We start from the raw sequence: 21,110 nt of genomic DNA on the forward strand, positions 1-21,110 counted from the left end.
TTTTGCTGCTGGTCTCTCCTCCCCAATGACAGTTCGGGACCTGGAAGGGTTTCTGGGTCAATTTCCTCATGAAACAACCTGTCAGGTGATTGATTGGGTGAAGGAGGAGGTTAAACGCCAAAGAAGAAACACAGAGAATGAAGCTGGTAAAAGGAGCCTCCTGAACACATTGCACTACCTGTTCGAGTCTCAGAATCGCAGAGTGGCACAGGCCGCACTGGGATCTTTGCAGATAGTTTCATTCAGTGGAATGACACTGACCCCGATTGACTGCGCGGTCCTGTCTCATGTCATTGGACTCTGTGATACAATAAAACACCTTGACCTGGAGAACTGCGACATTCAGTGTGAAGGAATCCAGCGGCTGGGACCCGGGCTGGACAAGTGCCTGGAACTGGGGTAACTTGATTATTCTCTCACTCTGAACTGTGAAACTGTTCCATTATGTTGTTTCAATGTAAAGGATTTTGGGTAAAACTGTAGCATATCAGATTGTAAAGAATTGTAGCAAATGCCCAGGGGATCTGTCAGTAATTTCCCAAGGACACGAAGGTTCTGTGTTTCCTTGTGAAGAGATGTTGGAGACTTCATCAGTTCAGTGAACAACGGTCATTGGTTTAATGGTAGTAAGTCACAGGAATGGCCGTGTTTCTCGCTGCCTGTGACACGTCCATTGAGAATGTTCCTTCTCACTGTTACTGACACCCAGAACGACATTGACTGCAGCAGGTGGGTTAGAAATTCGCTCCCATTTCCCGGCGAAGTTACGAGACTGTCAGTGGAGTGTCGCGGTGAGAGGGAGGGAAATACCATTGTGAGATTGTTCTCCACTGCCATTCCCCGTGTGTGACTTACCTCACTGCCAGATACCCAGACAACAGGGGCCCATCTCCTCTGGGTCTCTATTCAGACCCAATGCTCCCGTGCAATATAGATCTGCATTCCTTTGTCATGAAAGATTATCGTTTACCCTCGGATTCCTCTTGTGGGATCTCTCTTCCCCATCCCCCATCCTCCAGTGGAGTCTCTCTTCCCCATCCCCCATCCTCCTGTGGGTTCTCTCTTCCCCATCCCCCATCCTCCAATGGAGTCTCTCTTCCCCATCCCCCATCCTCCTGTGGGATCACTCTTCCCATCGCCATTCCTCCTGAGGGCTCTATTCCGCATTCACCTTCCTCCTGTGGTTACTCTCTTCCCCATCCCCCTTCCTGCAGTGGGATCTCTCTTCTCCATCACCTTTCCTCCTGTGGGATGTCTCCTCCCCATCCCCATTTTCCTGTTGGAACTGTCTTCCACATTCGCCTCCCTCCAGTGGGAACTCTCTTCCACACCCCCTTCCTCCATTGGGATCACACATCCACATCACCTTTCCTCCTGTCCTCCTGTTGGATCTGTCTTGCCTATACCCTGCCTCCTGTAAGATCTCTCTTCCCCATTTCTCTTCCTCCTGTTGGATCTCTCTTTCGCATCTCCCATTCTCCTGTGGGTTCCCTGGTACCTAACTCCCTGCCTCCCGTGGGATCCCTCTTCACCATCACCCCTCCTCCATTGGGAACTTACTTTCCTATTCCACTTCGTCGTATGGGAACTACTTTCCTGTTCCCCCTTCCTCCTGTGTGTTCTCTCTTCCCCATCCCCCTTCCTCCTGTGGGATCCCTCTTCCCCATCCCCCTTTTCCTGTGTGATCTCTCTTCTCCAGCCCTTTCTCCCGTGGGAACTCTCTTCTCCACACATTTCCCCCGTGGGACCTCTCTTCCCCATCCCCCTTCCTCCTGGGAATCTCTTCCTTAACCTCCTTCCTCAGGTGTGGTATCTTACACCAGCTCCATTCGACACTTTCTCATTCACAAATCTTCCTCAATGTCTGACTTTCTTCCACTCTCTGACCCTAGCTCTCCCGTCCCACTCACGTCAGGGACAGTTTTCTAACCATCGGGGAATGGGACCGAATATTTTGAGTTTACAGGGTCACATCGACAGACTAAATTATTGACATTTGGTGAGTACGCTGGAGCTGATCAGTGAGGGACATTGACAGTGATGGAAACTCTCAGCAGTGATATACTGAAGGGTTTAATTTTTCCTGAGATATCCGAGTGAGATAAATTCCCTGAGACACACGATTTGAATCACTTTGTTCATTATTTTGTCTGTGTTTAGACTTGGCCGGAATAAACTGGGAGATTTAGGAGTGAAACTGCTGTCTGAGGCTCTGAGGATCCCGGAGTGTAAAATACAGAAACTGGAGTAAGTACCAGACGGTGGGAGATTGTGTTTACAGTCACTGGGTGTCTGACACTGAACATTAATGTGATCAGTAATTGTGTTCCTGATAAAGACTGGGGATTTGTACCGTCTCCTGTCTCTCTGTGTCCTTCACCCTCACTCTCTCTCATCTCCAGGCTGTGGAGTGTCGGTCTCACAGATTCTGGTGCCGAGGATCTCGTCTCCGCTCTTAGTACAAATCAATCACTGACGGTGCTGGACCTGGAATTAAACTCGCTCACAGACCGATCTGTTCCCACTCTCCGCCGCCTCATACTGACCCACCCAAATCTGGAGTGTATCTGGTGAGTGTTTGTGTTAATGTTCAGTGTGGTAATACATCAGTGGATCTGCGGGTTTTCTGGCGATATTTGTCTGTGAGTGTTGTTGAAACCTTAACCCCGGTCCCCTGTTACTGAAACTTTTGTGTAATCTGTTCATTTCATCTTTATTCTCCCATCTGTTTCAGGCTGGCGAGGAATCAATTCAGTCGGACCGGGGAGAAGGAACTGAGATCTCTTCAGGAAACCAAACCCAGACTGGCAGTGACCGTGTGAACATCTGATGTGTGAACATCCCCCTTCGCGGGATGGGGTCATTTTTGTCCGATTCCCACCCTCGCCTTTAACTTACGTCCTTACCTTTAATTGCCTCGCGCCAGGTTTAATTCCCAACCGTTCTAACAGAACTGGCTTCAGCACCGTGCTCTGTGACGTTTGCAATGTTCCTGAGGTGACGGATTTCCGCCTGTTGTCCCGCGGCGCAGCTTCCGCCGGATATGCGGGTTCGAGACTCCACCACGTGAGACCCCGCGGACTTACACAGACAGGAAGAGCCCGAGTGTCGGGGCTCAGTCTGTGTCACCACTGTCGGGAGAGAATCCTTTTGCTCACCTTGCTGAATGTGGTCCATTCTTCAGTCTGGCTAATATAACGTTGTTAAATGAATGAATTATTTTTTTTCGGTCAGTACAAACATAAGAAAAAGCATCAATTTCAACGATGATTTTATAAGACATTAAATAATAAAAAAAACAACAAAAACATAGATATTCTTCAAAACAGACCGAAAGGCTGTAGTCTGAAGCTACAGCTTATTACCCCCTCACTTACAAAATAACATATTTGGCTTCAATCATCACATTACTCCGATTCATTTTAATTCATGTATTTTATATTTGTTCATTAAGTTTTTTTTTCAAACTTAAATTCACCCCTCTGACTGAATGAGTTTTTCATTTGTTCTTATTCTTTGTTTTTGAAATATACAGGTTCCTCTTAAACCAAGTTGACGTTCTCTCATTAACCTTTGGATAATTTGTGGTAACTGTCCATTTTTTACTTTACATATAATTTGTATTATTTTAAAATCTACGAAATCTCTGAACTTTAAAGTGTTTAGTTGAATAAATAGTGAATTAGTTGGCTCATAATAACATGTCTTATTTATAATTCGTATGGCTTTCTTTTGGAGTAGAAACATTCAGTTCGTATTTGCAGTAAATCATGCATGGGACTATAAGTGAACAAAGATTCCTGATTTAAGTAATCTTGCGCTTTGTACAATATTGTAATAGATTTAGTCATTTTTGCCTTGACACTACTCTATTTATTATCTATTACTGTGTTGCCCTTAAGGCATTCGTTTAGTTTATTACATTTTCGCTTTAATAATTAGTTTATAATCGTTTTCTAGTTAAAGTTACGGTTGTTGAAAGTAAATTCATTAGCTGTAAGGTATCGCGGCCTGCGATGACATCACACCCGGTTTCGCCGCGTCTTGTGGGAAAATACCGGTTTGGAGAAACGGGAAGGAGGGGGCTTGTGTGTGCAGGATCAGCGCGAGAACAGTTTCATTCTACGCACTAAGAAACGTCATAGAAACAACGCCGTAAGTTTATAAGATAATCGATATGTTGAAGTAAAAATGTTAACGCTGATTCTGTTATAAGTAATGACGGTTGATAAAGTTTATGTTCTTTGTTATTTAAAGAGTTGCGGATAGTTTGTGTTGATGTATTTAAAGCCAGTTGATGGCGTAAGTAGATTCTGACTGTATGTTGTGCTTTAATGTAATATAGTTTCTTGTATTTTTACTTTTACAAGTACTTATGATGTAAATGCGATGCCAAGAAGGAAACAAATACTGTATATATTTTGTATTGTTTTATCAACAGTTTACACCATACGTTAATGTGGAAGAGTGAACAGTAAACGGTTAATCTTACTGGGATCGCGCCTCATTGACTCCGCTTTATACTTAGTGTTTAGATCAGAGTTTTTATACCTGTGCGAGAATATATTGTAGTCATATAAATAGTTGGTGAGGCTGCACAGACTATTATGTATAGTTGTGTTCACACTACTATAGGAAAGATATTATCAATCTAGAGACGGTGCAGAACAGATTGCTGAAGATGCTGCCTGGACTAGAGGGGCGAGTCATAGGAAGAGGTTCGCCAAACTGGATCTTTCCAGAGGAGAATGGAGGTGACATTGTAGGAGTTTATAAAATCAAAAGGGAGTTTAGATAATGTGGTTGGTTGTGGTATTTTTCCCAGGGTTTATGATTCAAGATTGTTTAAAATCATTCCAGTACACAGGTGTATAGGAGAACGAAATAATTGTTACTCTGGGTCCAAAGCAGGACAGGAAAAAGGAAACAAAATGATAGAGACCACAATAATAAAAAAAACACGGTATATACAGTATGATTATTTAAAAAAAAGCATTGATTGTATGTCCATTAAATGATGTTAGGCACAGGAGAGTCTGGACATTTGAGACTGACATTTATTCTATGTCCATAAAGTGACGTTAGGCACAGGAGTGTCTGGACATAAGTTGATTGATAGGGAATGTTAAATTAGTGGTGAGGGTGTGGAGGGGTGGGCTGGTGAGTGTGGAGGTGTTGATCAGGTTTATTGTTTAGGGGAATAGCTGTTCTGAGGCTGATTGTCCTGGTGTGGATGTTATGTAGCCTCTTCCCTGATGGGCTGATGTGAGTGGGACAAACAATCCCTGACCAGGGTGTGTGGGACCCTTGATGATGGCACTTTTCCAGCAGCTTTCTGGTGGTTAGGCCTTACTCGGGTGTTTGGATTTGCAATCGCTTGTGAACAGAATGTAGAGCAATGGTCTCAGGACAAGGCTGAGGGTCACACAGGTTGACAATGATGGGAAGGGAGAACCAGTTGTGCACCCTGACTGTCTGTCGTCTATTGGTTAGGAAGTCCACCACCCAGTTGCACAGTTTAGACAGAGGCGTGGGAATTTGTTCACCAAGGTTTGTGGGAAAACAGTGTTGAATGCCGAAATGAAATCCAGAAACAACATTTGGACCTAATTGTCTCTTTGTTAGGCATGTCAGGCCAAGGGAAATGACAGATGCAATGTCATCTGCCACTTAGCGATTCAGTCGGTAAGCATATTGGTGAGTGCCCAGTGAGCGAGGATTGGAGTTTTTGATCCGTGCTGTTATCAGCCGTCAAAGCACTTAATGCTGATTGGCGACAGCACCACTGGGCAGTAGTCGCGTTGTTCTAAATGTGTAGAGTTCTTTGGTGCAGGGGTGATGGTGGATGTTTTAAAGCACGTGGGAACAGCAGCCTGGATGAGTGAAGTGCTGACGATGGCTATGAAGACATCAATGTGCATATGTACACTCTTTCTGCAACCTCAGCCTGGATGCTTTCTGGCCAGAGTCCTCATTACCTTTGCTGTTACAGACAATGGATGCTCAGCTCTGCAGGGACTAGCTTTCCTGGCTGGCTTGTGTTGCAGCTATATAGGACTCTGGTCTGAACCCACTTGGAGTACTGTGCTCAGTTCTACTCAACTCACTACAGGACGGATGTGGAAACCATAGAAAGGGTGCAGAGGAGATTTACAAGGATGTTGCCTGGATTGGAGAGAATGCCTTATGAGAATAGGTTGAGTGAACTCGGCCTTTTCTCCTTGGAGTGACGGAGGATGAGAGGTGACCTGATAGATGTGTACAAGTTGATCGTGTGGATAGTCAGAGGCTTTTTCCCAGGGCTGTAATTGTTGCCACAGGATGACACAGGGTGAAGGTGCTGGGGAGCAGGTACAGAGGAGATGTCAGGGGTTAGTTTTTTTTTTACTCAGAGTGTGGTGAGTGTGTGGAATGGGCTGCCGAAAACAATGGTGGAGGCGGATACGATAGGGTCTTTTAAGAGGCTTTTAGATAGTTACATGGAGCTTAGTAAAGTAGAGGGCTATAGGTAAGCCTAGTAACTTCTAAGATAGGGAAATGTTCGGCACAACTTTGTGGTCCGAAGGGCCTGTATTGCGCTGCAGGTTTTCTGTTTTCTATGTTAATGTTATGCTGAACCAGCTAAGAAATAAATCAACCCCCCCCCCCAAAATCTAATCCATCTTGTTTGCACAATGTCCATATCCTCTCAATCTTCCTCACACGCATGTGCCTATCTAAACGTGTCTTCAAAGACTCCGATGTATTGGCTTCCACCACCATAACAGACAGCTCATTCCAAGCATTCATCACTCCCTCCCTGAGTAAAACAACTTACCCTCACATTCCCTTTGCAACCACCCCCTCACACCTTCATTACATGTCCTCTGGTATTAGAAATTTCTAACCAGCGAAAAGATGCTCCCTGACTACTCTGTCAAAGTCATTCATAATCTTACAAACCTCTAACAGATTTCCCCGCAGTCTCCGCCGCTCAAAGTAAAACAAGACAGGATTTCCAGTAAAAGCTGGGTAATATTTGAATCCATTCTTACTAAAGGTTAAGAAACCGAATTGTTAATTCTGTTCCTGTCCCATGGCAACATTTTAATCCTCCTGCGAATGGAGCAGTGCATCGGCGCTCGTTTTGTGATAGGCTTGAACTGTGCGCAGCTGTCCTGGCTGTGGAAATCGCGGATCTTATCCAGGACGAGCTAGTCTTAGAGCTGGACGATATCAAGTTCTACACAGATAGCAAAGTAGTGCTTGGTTATATTTACAACGAATCAAAACATTTCTACGTGTACGTTCATAATAGAGTTCAACGTATCCGCCTGTCATCAAAGCCTGAACAATGGTATTATGTACGTACAGAGGATAACCCTACAGACCATGCATCGAGATCCTTACCTGCATCCCGTCTGGCTCAGACATCCTGGTTCACCGGACCCCCCTTTCTGTATCAGCCACCAACAGAAAAAAACTCAAATGAGCGAAACATTTGAGCTGATCGAACCCGAAAGAGACTCGAAACTTCAGCAGCAAATACAAACAAGAGTCACCGATCTTGAAGAATCAATACGTACTAATGAGCGCTTTCAGCGGTTCTCCACTTTGAATTCTTTAGTGAGAGGACTTGCGTTCCTCATTCACATGGCCAGAATCACTGCCACGTTCCCTGGTAGGGATGGACATGTCAGCAAGGTTGAGTTGAAAACTTCTGACCAAGGTGATGTGAGAACTTACCAAAGGCCAGTTGCAGAAGTCGTTCTACTTCTCCCTAAGGACTGATTTAGAGACTGAAGTTTTGTATTCTCTTTATTGTGACCTTATGAAGGTCAGGCGTGTGTTGCCTTTAAGGCGTTCATTTAGTTTATTATATTTTCGCTTTAGTAATTTGTTTGTAATTATTTTTTAGTTAAAGTTAAGATTGTTGAAAGTAAATTCGTAGTCTGTGATATATCGCGGCATGCGATGACGTCACACCCGGTTTCGCTGCGTCTTGTTGGAAAATACCGGTTTGGAGAAACGGGAAGGAGGGGGCTTGTGTGTGCAGGATTAGCGCGAGAACAGTTTCATTCTACGCACTAGAAACATCATAGAAGCAACGCCGTAAGTTTATAAGATAATTGATATGTTGAAGTAAAAATTTTAACGCTGATTCTGTTAAAAGTAATGACGGTTGATAAAGCTTATTTTCTTTGTTATTTAAAGAGTTGCGGATAGTTTGTGTTGATGTATTTAAAGCCAGTTGATGGCATAAGTAGATTCTGACTGTATGTTGTACTTTCATGTAATATAGTTGCTTGTATTTTTACTTTTACAAGCATTTATGATGTAAATGCGATGCCAAGAAGGAAACAAATACTGTATATATTATGTATTGTTTTACCAACAGTTTACACCATACGTTAATGTGGAAGAGTGAACAGTAAACGGTTAATCTTACTGGGATCGCGCCTCATTGACTCCGTATTATACTTGCTGTTTAGTTCAGAGTTTTTACACCTGTGCGAGAACACTACAATTACCACTCCTAAAAAATTTGTTTCCGATAGCTTATCGTTTTCAACATCATTTATTCTTAGTTTACTATATGAATTTGGTGCACAGTTTCCAAATATTATGACAAATACCTCGGCAGACACCTTGAATCTGCAGCGATCTCGGCCCCGGCCCTGAAGTGTGATTACATAATAATCGATGCAGAGTGACAGTGAGAAACGGGACTGGTTATTCATATTGTCACTTGTTGTCGCCAGTCAGTTAATTGTGTGTGACTGTGAGTGAGTCGGGAGCAGCTTATTTATTCCCGCACGTCAGCAGCTAACACGTTATTAAATTTACATTTGTCATAATGTAATCAATAAACCGCTGTAACTTCCTGTCTTGGTGTCGGACTCCAGTTTTATTTGAGGTTTCTGCTGTCCCCCGCACCTTGTGCACGACAACAGTGGGTCGGAGCTCCTCACACTGAAACAGTAGCGTTTCAGCTCCAGGCTGAGGGAGGCCGGACTCGCAGAGTCTGGGTGTCCAGGATCTCATCTCTACCCAGCCCCCTTCCTGCCTAACTGCACCCCCCCCCTCCTGCCCCCGCAGACGGTTAAAATAGACTACAACATCAGACGTGATTCCACCAAGGTCAGGAGTACGAGACGGATGGGGGATGGAATACCGGCGTTAAGTACGTGGTGAAGATCCCTCCATACCATCCCAACACACACACCCGGGGTCAGACACGGGGTTATTCTGCCCCCACACCGTCCCATCACACACTCCCAGGGTCAGATACCGAGAGAATCTCCTTCCACACAATCCCATTTCACAATTTTGCAGTCAGACACAGAGTGAATCTCCCTCCAGACCATCCCCTCACGGACTCCAGGGGCCAGGCACAGAATGAAGCTCACTCTGCGCAGTCCAGTCACGCCCTCTCGTGCCTAGACACGGAGAAAAGGTATCTGTAGAGTGAGATATATCAGCTAAATTCCTGAGTTGAAACGAATAGAGAGGATACTCTCCGTTTGAAGCTGTAGCACAAGGAACCCCACAACCTCTCCCCCCACCACACACACACACACACACACACACACACACACACACACACACACACACACACACACACACACACACACACTCACACACTCACACACACGAGATGAATCTCTGTCGAGGAGGTCAGAGAGACGAGGAGAGAAGTAGTGGAATGATGGGGAGGCATGCAGGGTGGACGGTTCGGCGAGGGTGTGAGGGCGCACACACGGCCAGGGGAATACGGATGGATATCAGAACCCTAGTGGTTAACAATCACATCTGATTTCTGGGATTGTGAAGTCGCCGAGGGTGAAATCGAATATGAGGATAATTTTGCAAAAACGAGACTTCACCTCTTCCCATCTTCTCCCGCCGTGGGCACTCGTAAGAGGGCGCTGTTCTTTCGAGTCATCTCACACGGGCCGCGCTTCCAATCAAGCTCGCCCGAACTCCCAATGGACCCCACCTCTTCTCGTTCCCTCTCATCTTTCGCACTCCCAATGGAACCCAGCGCTTCCCATTCACTCCCACCGTCCGCACTCTCAATAGACCCCTTCCCTTCCCATTCGCTCCTACCGCCCAGGCATTCCAACTGGACCCCTTTCCTTCCCTTTCACTCTCATCGCCAGACCTCCCAATGGACTCCACCCATTCCCGTTCACTCCCAATGGGACCCAGCACTTCCCATTCACTCCCACCATCTGCATCTCAATGGGTCCCCTTCTAGTTCATTTCCAACGGGAATGGGATCTGGGAAGTTGGCGGGAACGCCTGAATTCTGTATTTGACAGAACACAGAGTGCGGTTTACGAAATTTGACGATAAGTCCAACGGGTTTATTAGCTAACAAGGAAAGGTCGGGTCTCTGTATCGACACCAGGAATATTACAGCAGATGTTTCCTGGTGTCTGTATCCTCCTCTCTCTACGACACTTTGAGAGATAACGCACAGAGTCCGGAGATGAGGATGTCGGATGGGTGTCTATTGTTTGCGATATATTTATTATTAGTGATAAACAGTCTGCGCAATCAAGTGGAGGGTGGTCGAGAGTGTCTGTCCTGCGAGGGGCTCCTGATTGAAAATGGTGAATAGGGAGGGAACGACAGAAGGATTTAGAATGGTCACTAGAGAGGGAGTGAAAGGTTGACTGAAAATTGTCTGCAGGGAGAAAGTGATGGGCTGAGTGACAATGAACGCCATGGAGGGGGCGATGGGCGGAATTAAGATGGCCGAGGTCACCTTGTTCCTCAGGGAAGGGGTGACACACTGACAACAGATTGGGAGTGACCGGCAGAGTTAAAATGACCGACAGGGTGGGGATGACACACTGATTGAAAATTATAACGGGGAGGGGGTTTATGTTCCGATTAAAAATAGGATTCTGGATTTAAGCAAGAATACAAAATTATCACCAGGTAGGAAGCGACGCGCGCATTGAAAAATGTCACCGGGGGTGGGGGGAGGGATGCACCGATATAAAAGAGACTCCAGGAAGGGAGTAACACACTGACAACTCAGAGGGAGTGGCTGCCCGATCTGAAATAGTCCCTGAATCCTTTGTTACAATGGCCGACAGGGAGAGAGTGATGGACAGACAACAGAGAGGAAGAGACGCAACGGGTAAAATGGCCGAAATGGAGACAGTGGCACATTGAGAAGAGGGAGGGGGCAATGGGTCGATATAAAATGATCTATTGCTCTGACAAAAATTGGCAGCTGATTCGCTTAATCTGTCTGATGGGGCAGTTTCCGATTGTGATACCTTGTTTAGAGTGAGCGCCAGGAAGGGAGGAGGTGAGTCACCGATTGAAAACGGACGTCAGCTTCGTTAATTCTGTTGAGGAAAAGGGAGAGATGTGGTGACTGAAGGAGACCCCGTTCGGCCGGGTTGAAACGGGTCCAAGGAGGGAGAGATGTGGTGACTGAAGGAGACCCCGCTCGGCCGGGTTGAAACGGGTCCAAGGAGGGAGAAATGTGGTGACTGAAGGAGACCCCGCTCGGCCGGGTTGAAACGGGACCAAGGAGGGAGAGATGTGCTGACTGAAGGAGACCTAGTTCGGCCGGGTTGAAACGGGACCAAGGAGGGAGAGATGTGGTGACTGAAGGAGACCCCGTTCGGCCGGGTTGAAACGGGACCAAGGGAGGGAGAGATGTGGTGACTGAAGGAGGCACCGCTCGGCCGGGTTGAAACAGGACCAAGGAGGGAGAGATGTGGTGACTGAAGGAGACCCCGTTCGGCCGGGTTGAAACGGGACCAAGGAGGGAGAGATGTGGTGACTGAAGGAGACCCCGTTCGGCCGGGTTGAAACGGGACCAAGAGAGGGAGAGATGTGGTGACTGAAGGAGACCCCGTTCGGCCGGGTTGAAACGGGACCAAGGAGGGAGAGATGTGGTGACTGAAGGAGACCCCGTTCGGCCGGGTTGAAACGGGACCAAGGGAGGGAGAGATGTGGTGACTGAAGGAGACCCCGTTCGGCAGGGTTGAAACGGGACCAAGGAGGGAGAGATGTGGTGACTAAAGGAGACCCTGTCCGGCAGGGTTGAAACGGGACCAAGGAGGGAGAGATGTGGTGACTGAAGGAGACCCCGTTCGGCCGGGTTGAAACGGGACCAAGGAGGGAGAGATGTGGTGACTGAAGGAGACCCCGTTCGGCCGGGTTGAAACGGGACCAAGGAGGGAGAGATGTGGTGACTGAAGGAGACCCCGCTCGGCCGGGTTGAAACGGGACCAAGGAGGGAGAGATGTGGTGACTGAAGGAGACCCCGTTCGGCCGGGTTGAAACGGGACCAAGGAGGGAGAGATGTGGTGACTGTAGGAGACCCTGTCCGGCCGGGTTGAAACGGGACCAAGGAGGGAGAGATGTGGTGACTGAAGGAGACGTAGTTCGGCCGGGTTGAAACGGGACCAAGGAGGGAGAGATGTGGTGACTGAAGGAGTCCCCGTTCGGCCGGGTTGAAACGGGTCCAAGGAGGGAGAGATGTGGTGACTGAAGGAGACCCCGCTCGGCCGGGTTGAAACGGGACCAAGGAGGGAGAGATGTGGTGACTGAAGGAGACCCCGCTCGGCCGGGTTGAAACGGGACCAAGGAGGGAGAGATGTGGTGACTGAAGGAGACCCCGTTCGGCCGGGTTGAAACGGGACCAAGGAGGGAGAGATGTGGTGACTGTAGGAGACCCCGTCCGGCCGGGTTGAAACGGGACCAAGGAGGGAGAGATGTGGTGACTGAAGGAGACCCCGTTCGGCCGGGTTGAAACGGGACCAAGGACGGAGAGATGTGGTGACTGAAGGAGTCCCCGCTCGGCCGGGTTGAAACGGGACCAAGGAGGGAGAGATGTGGTGACTGAAGGAGACCCCGTTCGGCCGGGTTGAAACGGGACCAAGGAGGGAGCGATGTGGTGACTGAAGGAGACCCTGTCCGGCCGGGTTGAAACGGGACCAAGGAGGGAGAGATGTGGTGACTGAAGGAGACCCCGTTCGGCCGGGTTGAAACGGGAGCAAGGAGGGAGAGATGTGGTGACTGAAGGAGACCCCGTTCGGCCGGGTTGAAACGGGACAAAGGAGGGAGAGATGTGATGACTGAAGGAGACCCCGTTCGGCCGGGTTGAAACGGGACCAAGGACGGAGAGATGTGGTGACTGAAGGAGACCCCGTTCGGCCGGGTTGAAACGGGACCAAGGACGGAGAGATGTGATGACTGAAGGAGACCCCGTTCGGCCGGGTTGAAACGGGACCAAGGATGGAGAGATGTGATGACTGAAGGAGACCCCGTTGGGCCGGGTTGAAACGGGACCAAGGACGGAGAGATGTGGTGACTGAAGGAGACCCCGTTCGACCGGGTTGAAACGGGACCAAGGAGGGAGAGATGTGGTGACTGAAGGAGACCCCGTTCGGCAGGGTTGAAACGGGATCAAGGAGGGAGAGATGTGGTGACTGAAGGAGACCCCATTCGGCCGGGTTGAAACGGGACCAAGAGAGGGAGAGATGTGGTGACTGAAGGAGACCCCGTTCGGCCGGGTTGAAACGGGACCAAGGAGGGAGAGATGTGGTGACTGAAGGAGACCCCGTTCGGCCGGGTTGAAACGGGACCAAGGGAGGGAGAGATGTGGTGACTGAAGGAGACCCCGTTCGGCAGGGTTGAAACGGGACCAAGGAGGGAGAGATGTGGTGACTAAAGGAGACCCTGTCCGGCAGGGTTGAAACGGGACCAAGGAGGGAGAGATGTGGTGACTGAAGGAGACCCCGTTCGGCCGGGTTGAAACGGGACCAAGGAGGGAGAGATGTGGTGACTGAAGGAGACCCCGTTCGGCCGGGTTGAAACGGGACCAAGGAGGGAGAGATGTGGTGACTGAAGGAGACCCCGCTCGGCCGGGTTGAAACGGGACCAAGGAGGGAGAGATGTGGTGACTGAAGGAGACCCCGCTCGGCCGGGTTGAAACGGGACCAAGGAGGGAGAGATGTGGTGACTGAAGGAGACCCCGTTCGGCCGGGTTGAAACGGGACCAAGGAGGGAGAGATGTGGTGACTGTAGGAGACCCTGTCCGGCCGGGTTGAAACGGGACCAAGGAGGGAGAGATGTGGTGACTGAAGGAGACCCCGTTCGGCCGGGTTGAAACGGGACCAAGGAGGGAGAGATGTGGTGACTGAAGGAGACGTAGTTCGGCCGGGTTGAAACGGGACCAAGGACGGAGAGATGTGGTGACTGAAGGAGTCCCCGCTCGGCCGGGTTGAAACGGGACCAAGGAGGGAGAGATGTGGTGACTGAAGGAGACCCCGTTCGGCCGGGTTGAAACGGGACCAAGGAGGGAGCGATGTGGTGACTGAAGTAGACCCTGTCCGGCCGGGTTGAAACGGGACCAAGGAGGGAGAAATGTGGTGACTGAAGGAGACCCCGTTCGGCCGGGTTGAAACGGGACCAAGGAGGGAGAGATGTGGTGACTGAAGGAGTCCCCGTTCGGCCGGGTTGAAACGGGTCCAAGGAGGGAGAGATGTGGTGACTGAAGGAGACACCGCTCGGCCGGGTTGAAACGGGTCCAAGGAGCGAGAGATGTGGTGACTGAAGGAGACCCCGCTCGGCCGGGTTGAAACGGGACCAAGGACGGAGAGATGTGCTGACTGAAGGAGACCCCGCTCGGCCGGGTTGAAACGGGACCAAGGAGGGAGAGATGTGGTGACTGAAGGAGACCCCGTTCGGCCGGGTTGAAACGGGACCAAGGGAGGGAGAGATGTGGTGACTGAAGGAGGCACCGCTCGCCGGGTTGAAACAGGACCAAGGAGGGAGAGATGTGGTGACTGAAGGAGACCCCGTTCGGCCGGGTTGAAACGGGACCAAGGAGGGAGAGATGTGGTGACTGAAGGAGACCCCGTTCGGCAGGGTTGAAACGGGACCAAGGAGGGAGAGATGTGGTGACTGAAGGAGACCCCGTTCGGCCGGGTTGAAACGGGACCAAGAGAGGGAGAGATGTGGTGACTGAAGGAGACCCCGTTCGGCCGGGTTGAAACGGGACCAAGGAGGGAGAGATGTGGTGACTGAAGGAGACCCCGTTCGGCCGGGTTGAAACGGGACCAAGGGAGGGAGAGATGTGGTGACTGAAGGAGACCCCGTTCGGCTGGGTTGAAACGGGACAAAGGAGGGAGAGATGTGGTGACTAAAGGAGACCCTGTCCGGCAGGGTTGAAACGGGACCAAGGAGGGAGAGATGTGGTGACTGAAGGAGACCCCGTTCGGCCGGGTTGAAACGGGACCAAGGAGGGAGAGATGTGGTGACTGAAGGAGACCCCGTTCGGCCGGGTTGAAACGGGACCAAGGAGGGAGAGATGTGGTGACTGAAGGAGACCCCGTTCGGCCGGGGTTGAAACGGGACCAAGGACGGAGAGATGTGGTGACTGAAGGAGACCCCGTTCGGCCGGGGTTGAAACGGGACCAAGGACGGAGAGATGTGGTGACTGAAGGAGACCCCGTTCGGCCGGGTTGAAACGGGACCAAGGAGGGAGAGATGTGGTGACTGAAGGAGACCCCGCTCGGCCGGGTTGAAACGGGACCAAGGAGGGAGAGATGTGGTGACTGAAGGAGACCCCGCTCGGCCGGGTTGAAACGGGACCAAGGAGGGAGAGAAGTGGTGACTGAAGGAGACCCCGTTCGGCCGGTTTGAAACGGGACCAAGGAGGGAGAGATGTGCTGACTGAAGGAGACCCCGCTCGGCCGGGTTGAAACGGGACCAAGGAGGGAGAGATGTGGTGACTGAAGGAGACCCCGTTCGGCCGGGTAGAAACGGGACCAAGGGAGGGAGAGATGTGGTGACTGAAGGAGGCACCGCTCGGCCGGGTTGAAACAGGACCAAGGAGGGAGAGATGTGGTGACTGAAGGAGACCCCGTTCGGCCGGGTTGAAACGGGACCAAGGAGGGAGAGATGTGGTGACTGAAGGAGACCCCGTTCGGCAGGGTTGAAACGGGACCAAGGAGGGAGAGATGTGGTGACTGAAGGAGACCCCGTTCGGCCGGGTTGAAACGGGTCCAAGAGAGGGAGAGATGTGGTGACTGAAGGAGACCCCGTTCGGCCGGGTTGAAACGGGACCAAGGAGGGAGAGATGTGGTGACTGAAGGAGACCCCGTTCGGCCGGGTTGAAACGGGACCAAGGGAGGGAGAGATGTGGTGACTGAGGGAGACCCCGTTCGGCTGGGTTGAAACGGGACCAAGGAGGGAGAGATGTGGTGACTAAAGGAGACCCTGTCCGGCAGGGTTGAAACGGGAGCAAGGAGGGAGAGATGTGGTGACTGAAGGAGACCCCGTTCGGCCGGGTTGAAACGGGACCAAGGAGGGAGAGATGTGGTGACTGAAGGAGACCCCGTTCGGCCGGGTTGAAACGGGACCAAGGAGGGAGAGATGTGGTGACTGAAGGAGACCCCGTTCGGCCGGGGTTGAAACGGGACCAAGGTCGGAGAGATGTGGTGACTGAAGGAGACCCCGTTCGGCCGGGGTTGAAACGGGACCAAGGACGGAGAGATGTGGTGACTGAAGGAGACCCCGTTCGGCCGGGTTGAAACGGGACCAAGGAGGGAGAGATGTGGTGACTGAAGGAGACCCCGCTCGGCCGGGTTGAAACGGGAGCAAGGAGGGAGAGATGTGGTGACTGAAGGAGACCCCGCTCGGCCGGGTTGAAACGGGACCAAGGAGGGAGAGATGTGGTGACTGAAGGAGACCCCGTTCGGCCGGGTTGAAACGGGACCAAGGAGGGAGAGATGTGGTGACTGTAGGAGACCCTGTCCGGCCGGGTTGAAACGGGACCAAGGAGGGAGAGATGTGGTGACTGAAGGAGACCCCGTTCGGCCGGGTTGAAACGGGACCAAGGAGGGAGAGATGTGGTGACTGAAGGAGTCCCCGCTCGGCCGCGTTGAAACGGGACCAAGGAGGGAGAGATGTGGTGACTGAAGGAGACCCCGTTCGGCCGGGTTGAAACGGGACCAAGGAGGGAGCGATGTGGTGACTGAAGGAGACCCTGTCCGGCCGGGTTGAAACGGGACCAAGGAGGGAGAGATGTGGTGACTGAAGGAGACCCCGTTCGGCCGGGTTGAAACGGGAGCAAGGAGGGAGAGATGTGGTGACTGAAGGAGACCCCGCTCGGCCGGGTTAAAACGAGACCAAGGAGGGAGAGATGTGGTGACTGAAGGAGACCCCGTTCGGCCGGGTTGAAACGGGACCAAGGAGGGAGAGATGTGGTGACTGAAGGAGACCCCGTTCGGCCGGTTTGAAACGGGACCAAGGAGGGAGAGATGTGGTGACTGAAGGAGTCCCCGCTCGGCCGGGTTGAAACGGGACCAAGGAGCGAGAGATGTGGTGACTGAAGGAGACCCCGTTCGGCCGGGTTGAAACGGGACCAAGGAAGGAGAGATGTGGTGACTGAAGGAGACCCCGTTCGGCCGGGTTGAAACGGGACAAAGGAGGGAGAGATGTGATGACTGCAGGAGACTCCGTTCGGCCGGGTTGAAACGGGACCAAGGACGGAGAGATGTGGTGACTGAAGGAGACCCCGTTCGGCCGGGTTGAAACGGGACCAAGGACGGAGAGATGTGATGACTGAAGGAGACCCCGTTCGGCCGGGTTGAAACGGGACCAAGGATGGAGAGATGTGATGACTGAAGGAGACCCCGTTGGGCCGGGTTGAAACGGGACCAAGGACGGAGAGATGTGGTGACTGAAGGAGACCCCGTTCGGCCGGGTTGAAACGGGACCAAGGAGGGAGAGATGTGATGACTAAAGGAGACCCTGTCCGGCCGGGTTGAAACGGGACCAAGGAGGGAGCGATGTGGTGACTGAAGGAGACCCCGTTCGGCCGGTTTGAAACGGGACCAAGGAGGGAGAGATGTGGTGACTGAAGGAGACCCCGTTCGGCCGGGTTGAAACCGGACCAACGGAGGGAGAGATGTGGTGACTGAAGGAGACCCCGATCGGCCGGGTTGAAACGGGACCAATGAGGGAGAGATGTGGTGACTGAAGGAGACACCGTTCGGCTGGGTTGAAACGGGACCAAGGAGGGAGAGATGTGGTGACTGAAGGAGACCCCGCTCGGCCGGGTTGAAACGGGACCAAGGAGGGAGAGATGTGGTGACTGAAGGAGACCCCGCTCGGCCGGGTTGAAACGGGACCAAGGAGGGAGAGATGTGGTGACTGAAGGAGACCCCGTTCGGCCGGGTTGAAACGGGACCAAGGAGGGAGAGATGTGGTGACTGTAGGAGACCCTGTCCGGCCGGGTTGAAACGGGACCAAGGAGGGAGAGATGTGGTGACTGAAGGAGACCCTGTTCGGCCGGGTTGAAACGGGACCAAGGAGGGAGAGATGTGGTGACTGAAGGAGACGTAGTTCGGCCGGGTTGAAACGGGACCAAGGACGGAGAGATGTGGTGACTGAAGGAGTCCCCGCTCGGCCGGGTTGAAACGGGACCAAGGAGGGAGAGATGTGGTGACTGAAGGAGACCCCGTTCGGCCGGGTTGAAACGGGACCAAGGAGGGAGCGATGTGGTGACTGAAGGAGACCCTGTCCGGCCGGGTTGAAACGGGACCAAGGAGGGAGAAATGTGGTGACTGAAGGAGACCCCGTTCGGCCGGGTTGAAACGGGACCAAGGAGGGAGAGATGTGGTGACTGAAGGAGTCCCCGTTCGGCCGGGTTGAAACGGGTCCAAGGAGGGAGAGATGTGGTGACTGAAGGAGACCCCGCTCGGCCGGGTTGAAACGGGACCAAGGAGGGAGAGATGTGGTGACTGAAGGAGACCCCGTTCGGCCGGGTTGAAACGGGTCCAAGGAGCGAGAGATGTGGTGACTGAAGGAGACCCCGCTCGGCCGGGTTGAAACGGGACCAAGGAGGGAGAGATGTGCTGACTGAAGGAGACCCCGCTCGGCCGGGTTGAAACGGGACCAAGGAGGGAGAGATGTGGTGACTGAAGGAGACCCCGTTCGGCCGGGTTGAAACGGGACCAAGGGAGGGAGAGATGTGGTGACTGAAGGAGGCACCGCTCGCCGGGTTGAAACAGGACCAAGGAGGGAGAGATGTGGTGACTGAAGGAGACCCCGTTCGGCCGGGTTGAAACGGGACCAAGGAGGGAGAGATGTGGTGACTGAAGGAGACCCCGTTCGGCAGGGTTGAAACGGGACCAAGGAGGGAGAGATGTGGTGACTTAAGGAGACCCCGTTCGGCCGGGTTGAAACGGGACCAAGAGAGGGAGAGATGTGGTGACTGAAGGAGACCCCGTTCGGCCGGGTTGAAACGGGACCAAGGAGGGAGAGATGTGGTGACTGAAGGAGACCCCGTTCGGCCGGGTTGAAACGGGACCAAGGGAGGGAGAGATGTGGTGACTGAAGGAGACCCCGTTCGGCTGGGTTGAAACGGGACAAAGGAGGGAGAGATGTGGTGACTAAAGGAGACCCTGTCCGGCAGGGTTGAAACGGGACCAAGGAGGGAGAGATGTGGTGACTGAAGGAGACCCCGTTCGGCCGGGTTGAAACGGGACCAAGGAGGGAGAGATGTGGTGACTGAAGGAGACCCCGTTCGGCCGGGTTGAAACGGGACCAAGGAGGGAGAGATGTGGTGACTGAAGGAGAACCCGTTCGGCCGGGGTTGAAACGGGACCAAGGACGGAGAGATGTGGTGACTGAAGGAGACCCCGTTCGGCCGGGGTTGAAACGGGACCAAGGACGGAGAGATGTGGTGACTGAAGGAGACCCCGTTCGGCCGGGTTGAAACGGGACCAAGGAGGGAGAGATGTGGTGACTGAAGGAGACCCCGCTCGGCCGGGTTGAAACGGGACCAAGGAGGGAGAGATGTGGTGACTGAAGGAGAACCCGCTCGGCCGGGTTGAAACGGGACCAAGGAGGGAGAGATGTGGTGACTGAAGGAGACCCCGTTCGGCCGGGTTGAAACGGGACCAAGGAGGGAGAGATGTGCTGACTGAAGGAGACCCCGCTCGGCCGGGTTGAAACGGGACCAAGGAGGGAGAGATGTGGTGACTGAAGGAGACCCCGTTCAGCCGGGTTGAAACGGGACCAAGGGAGGGAGAGATGTGGTGACTGAAGGAGGCACCGCTCGGCCGGGTTGAAACAGGACCAAGGAGGGAGAGATGTGGTGACTGAAGGAGACCCCGTTCGGCCGGGTTGAAACGGGACCAAGGAGGGAGAGATGTGGTGACTGAAGGAGACCCCGTTCGGCAGGGTTGAAACGGGACCAAGGAGGGAGAGATGTGGTGACTGAAGGAGACCCCGTTCGGCCGGGTTGAAACGGGACCAAGAGAGGGAGAGATGTGGTGACTGAAGGAGACCCCGTTCGGCCGGGTTGAAACGGGACCAAGGAGGGAGAGATGTGGTGACTGAAGGAGACCCCGTTCGGCCGGGTTGAAACGGGACCAAGGGAGGGAGAGATGTGGTGACTGAGGGAGACCCCGTTCGGCTGGGTTGAAACGGGACCAAGGAGGGAGAGATGTGGTGACTAAAGGAGACCCTGTCCGGCAGGGTTGAAACGGGACCAAGGAGGGAGAGATGTGGTGACTGAAGGAGACCCCGTTCGGCCGGGTTGAAACGGGACCAAGGAGGGAGAGATGTGGTGACTGAAGGAGACCCCGTTCGGCCGGGTTGAAACGGGACCAAGGAGGGAGAGATGTGGTGACTGAAGGAGACCCCGTTCGGCCGGGGTTGAAACGGGACCAAGGTCGGAGAGATGTGGTGACTGAAGGAGACCCCGTTCGGCCGGGGTTGAAACGGGACCAAGGACGGAGAGATGTGGTGACTGAAGGAGACCCCGTTCGGCCGGGTTGAAACGGGACCAAGGAGGGAGAGATGTGGTGACTGAAGGAGACCCCGCTCGGCCGGGTTGAAACGGGAGCAAGGAGGGAGAGATGTGGTGACTGAAGGAGACCCCGCTCGGCCGGGTTGAAACGGGACCAAGGAGGGAGAGATGTGGTGACTGAAGGAGACCCCGTTCGGCCGGGTTGAAACGGGACCAAGGAGGGAGAGATGTGGTGACTGTAGGAGACCCTGTCCGGCCGGGTTGAAACGGGACCAAGGAGGGAGAGATGTGGTGACTGAAGGAGACCCCGTTCGGCCGGGTTGAAACG

At 52.6% G+C, this 21,110-nt stretch overlaps 1 protein-coding gene across 3 annotated transcripts; it reads left to right on the forward strand.

The window, feature by feature from the left end:
* The first annotated feature begins 243 nt into the window (after positions 1-243).
* On the forward strand, positions 244-7,325 carry LOC140720828 (NACHT, LRR and PYD domains-containing protein 12-like). 3 transcript variants are annotated; one of them, XR_012097260.1, is made up of 6 exons: positions 244-399; positions 2,161-2,247; positions 2,403-2,570; positions 2,735-3,587; positions 3,961-4,155; positions 7,298-7,325. XR_012097260.1 is itself a non-coding variant. In XM_073035673.1 (4 exons), exons 1-4 carry the CDS (start codon positions 251-253, stop codon positions 2,820-2,822), a joined length of 492 nt encoding a protein of 163 aa, XP_072891774.1. In that variant the 5' UTR covers positions 244-250; the 3' UTR covers positions 2,823-3,773. The 3 variants fall into 3 exon arrangements, 1 of the variants encoding a protein (XP_072891774.1); XR_012097261.1 differs by lacking the exon at positions 7,298-7,325 and adding an exon at positions 4,442-4,490; XM_073035673.1 differs by lacking the exons at positions 3,961-4,155; positions 7,298-7,325 and having other exon boundaries at positions 2,735-3,773.
* The last annotated feature ends 13,785 nt before the right edge of the window (positions 7,326-21,110 follow it).

This window comes from Hemitrygon akajei, unplaced genomic scaffold (genome assembly GCF_048418815.1).
Source record: "Hemitrygon akajei unplaced genomic scaffold, sHemAka1.3 Scf000047, whole genome shotgun sequence".
In the NCBI taxonomy this organism is placed as follows: Eukaryota; Metazoa; Chordata; class Chondrichthyes; order Myliobatiformes; family Dasyatidae; genus Hemitrygon; species Hemitrygon akajei.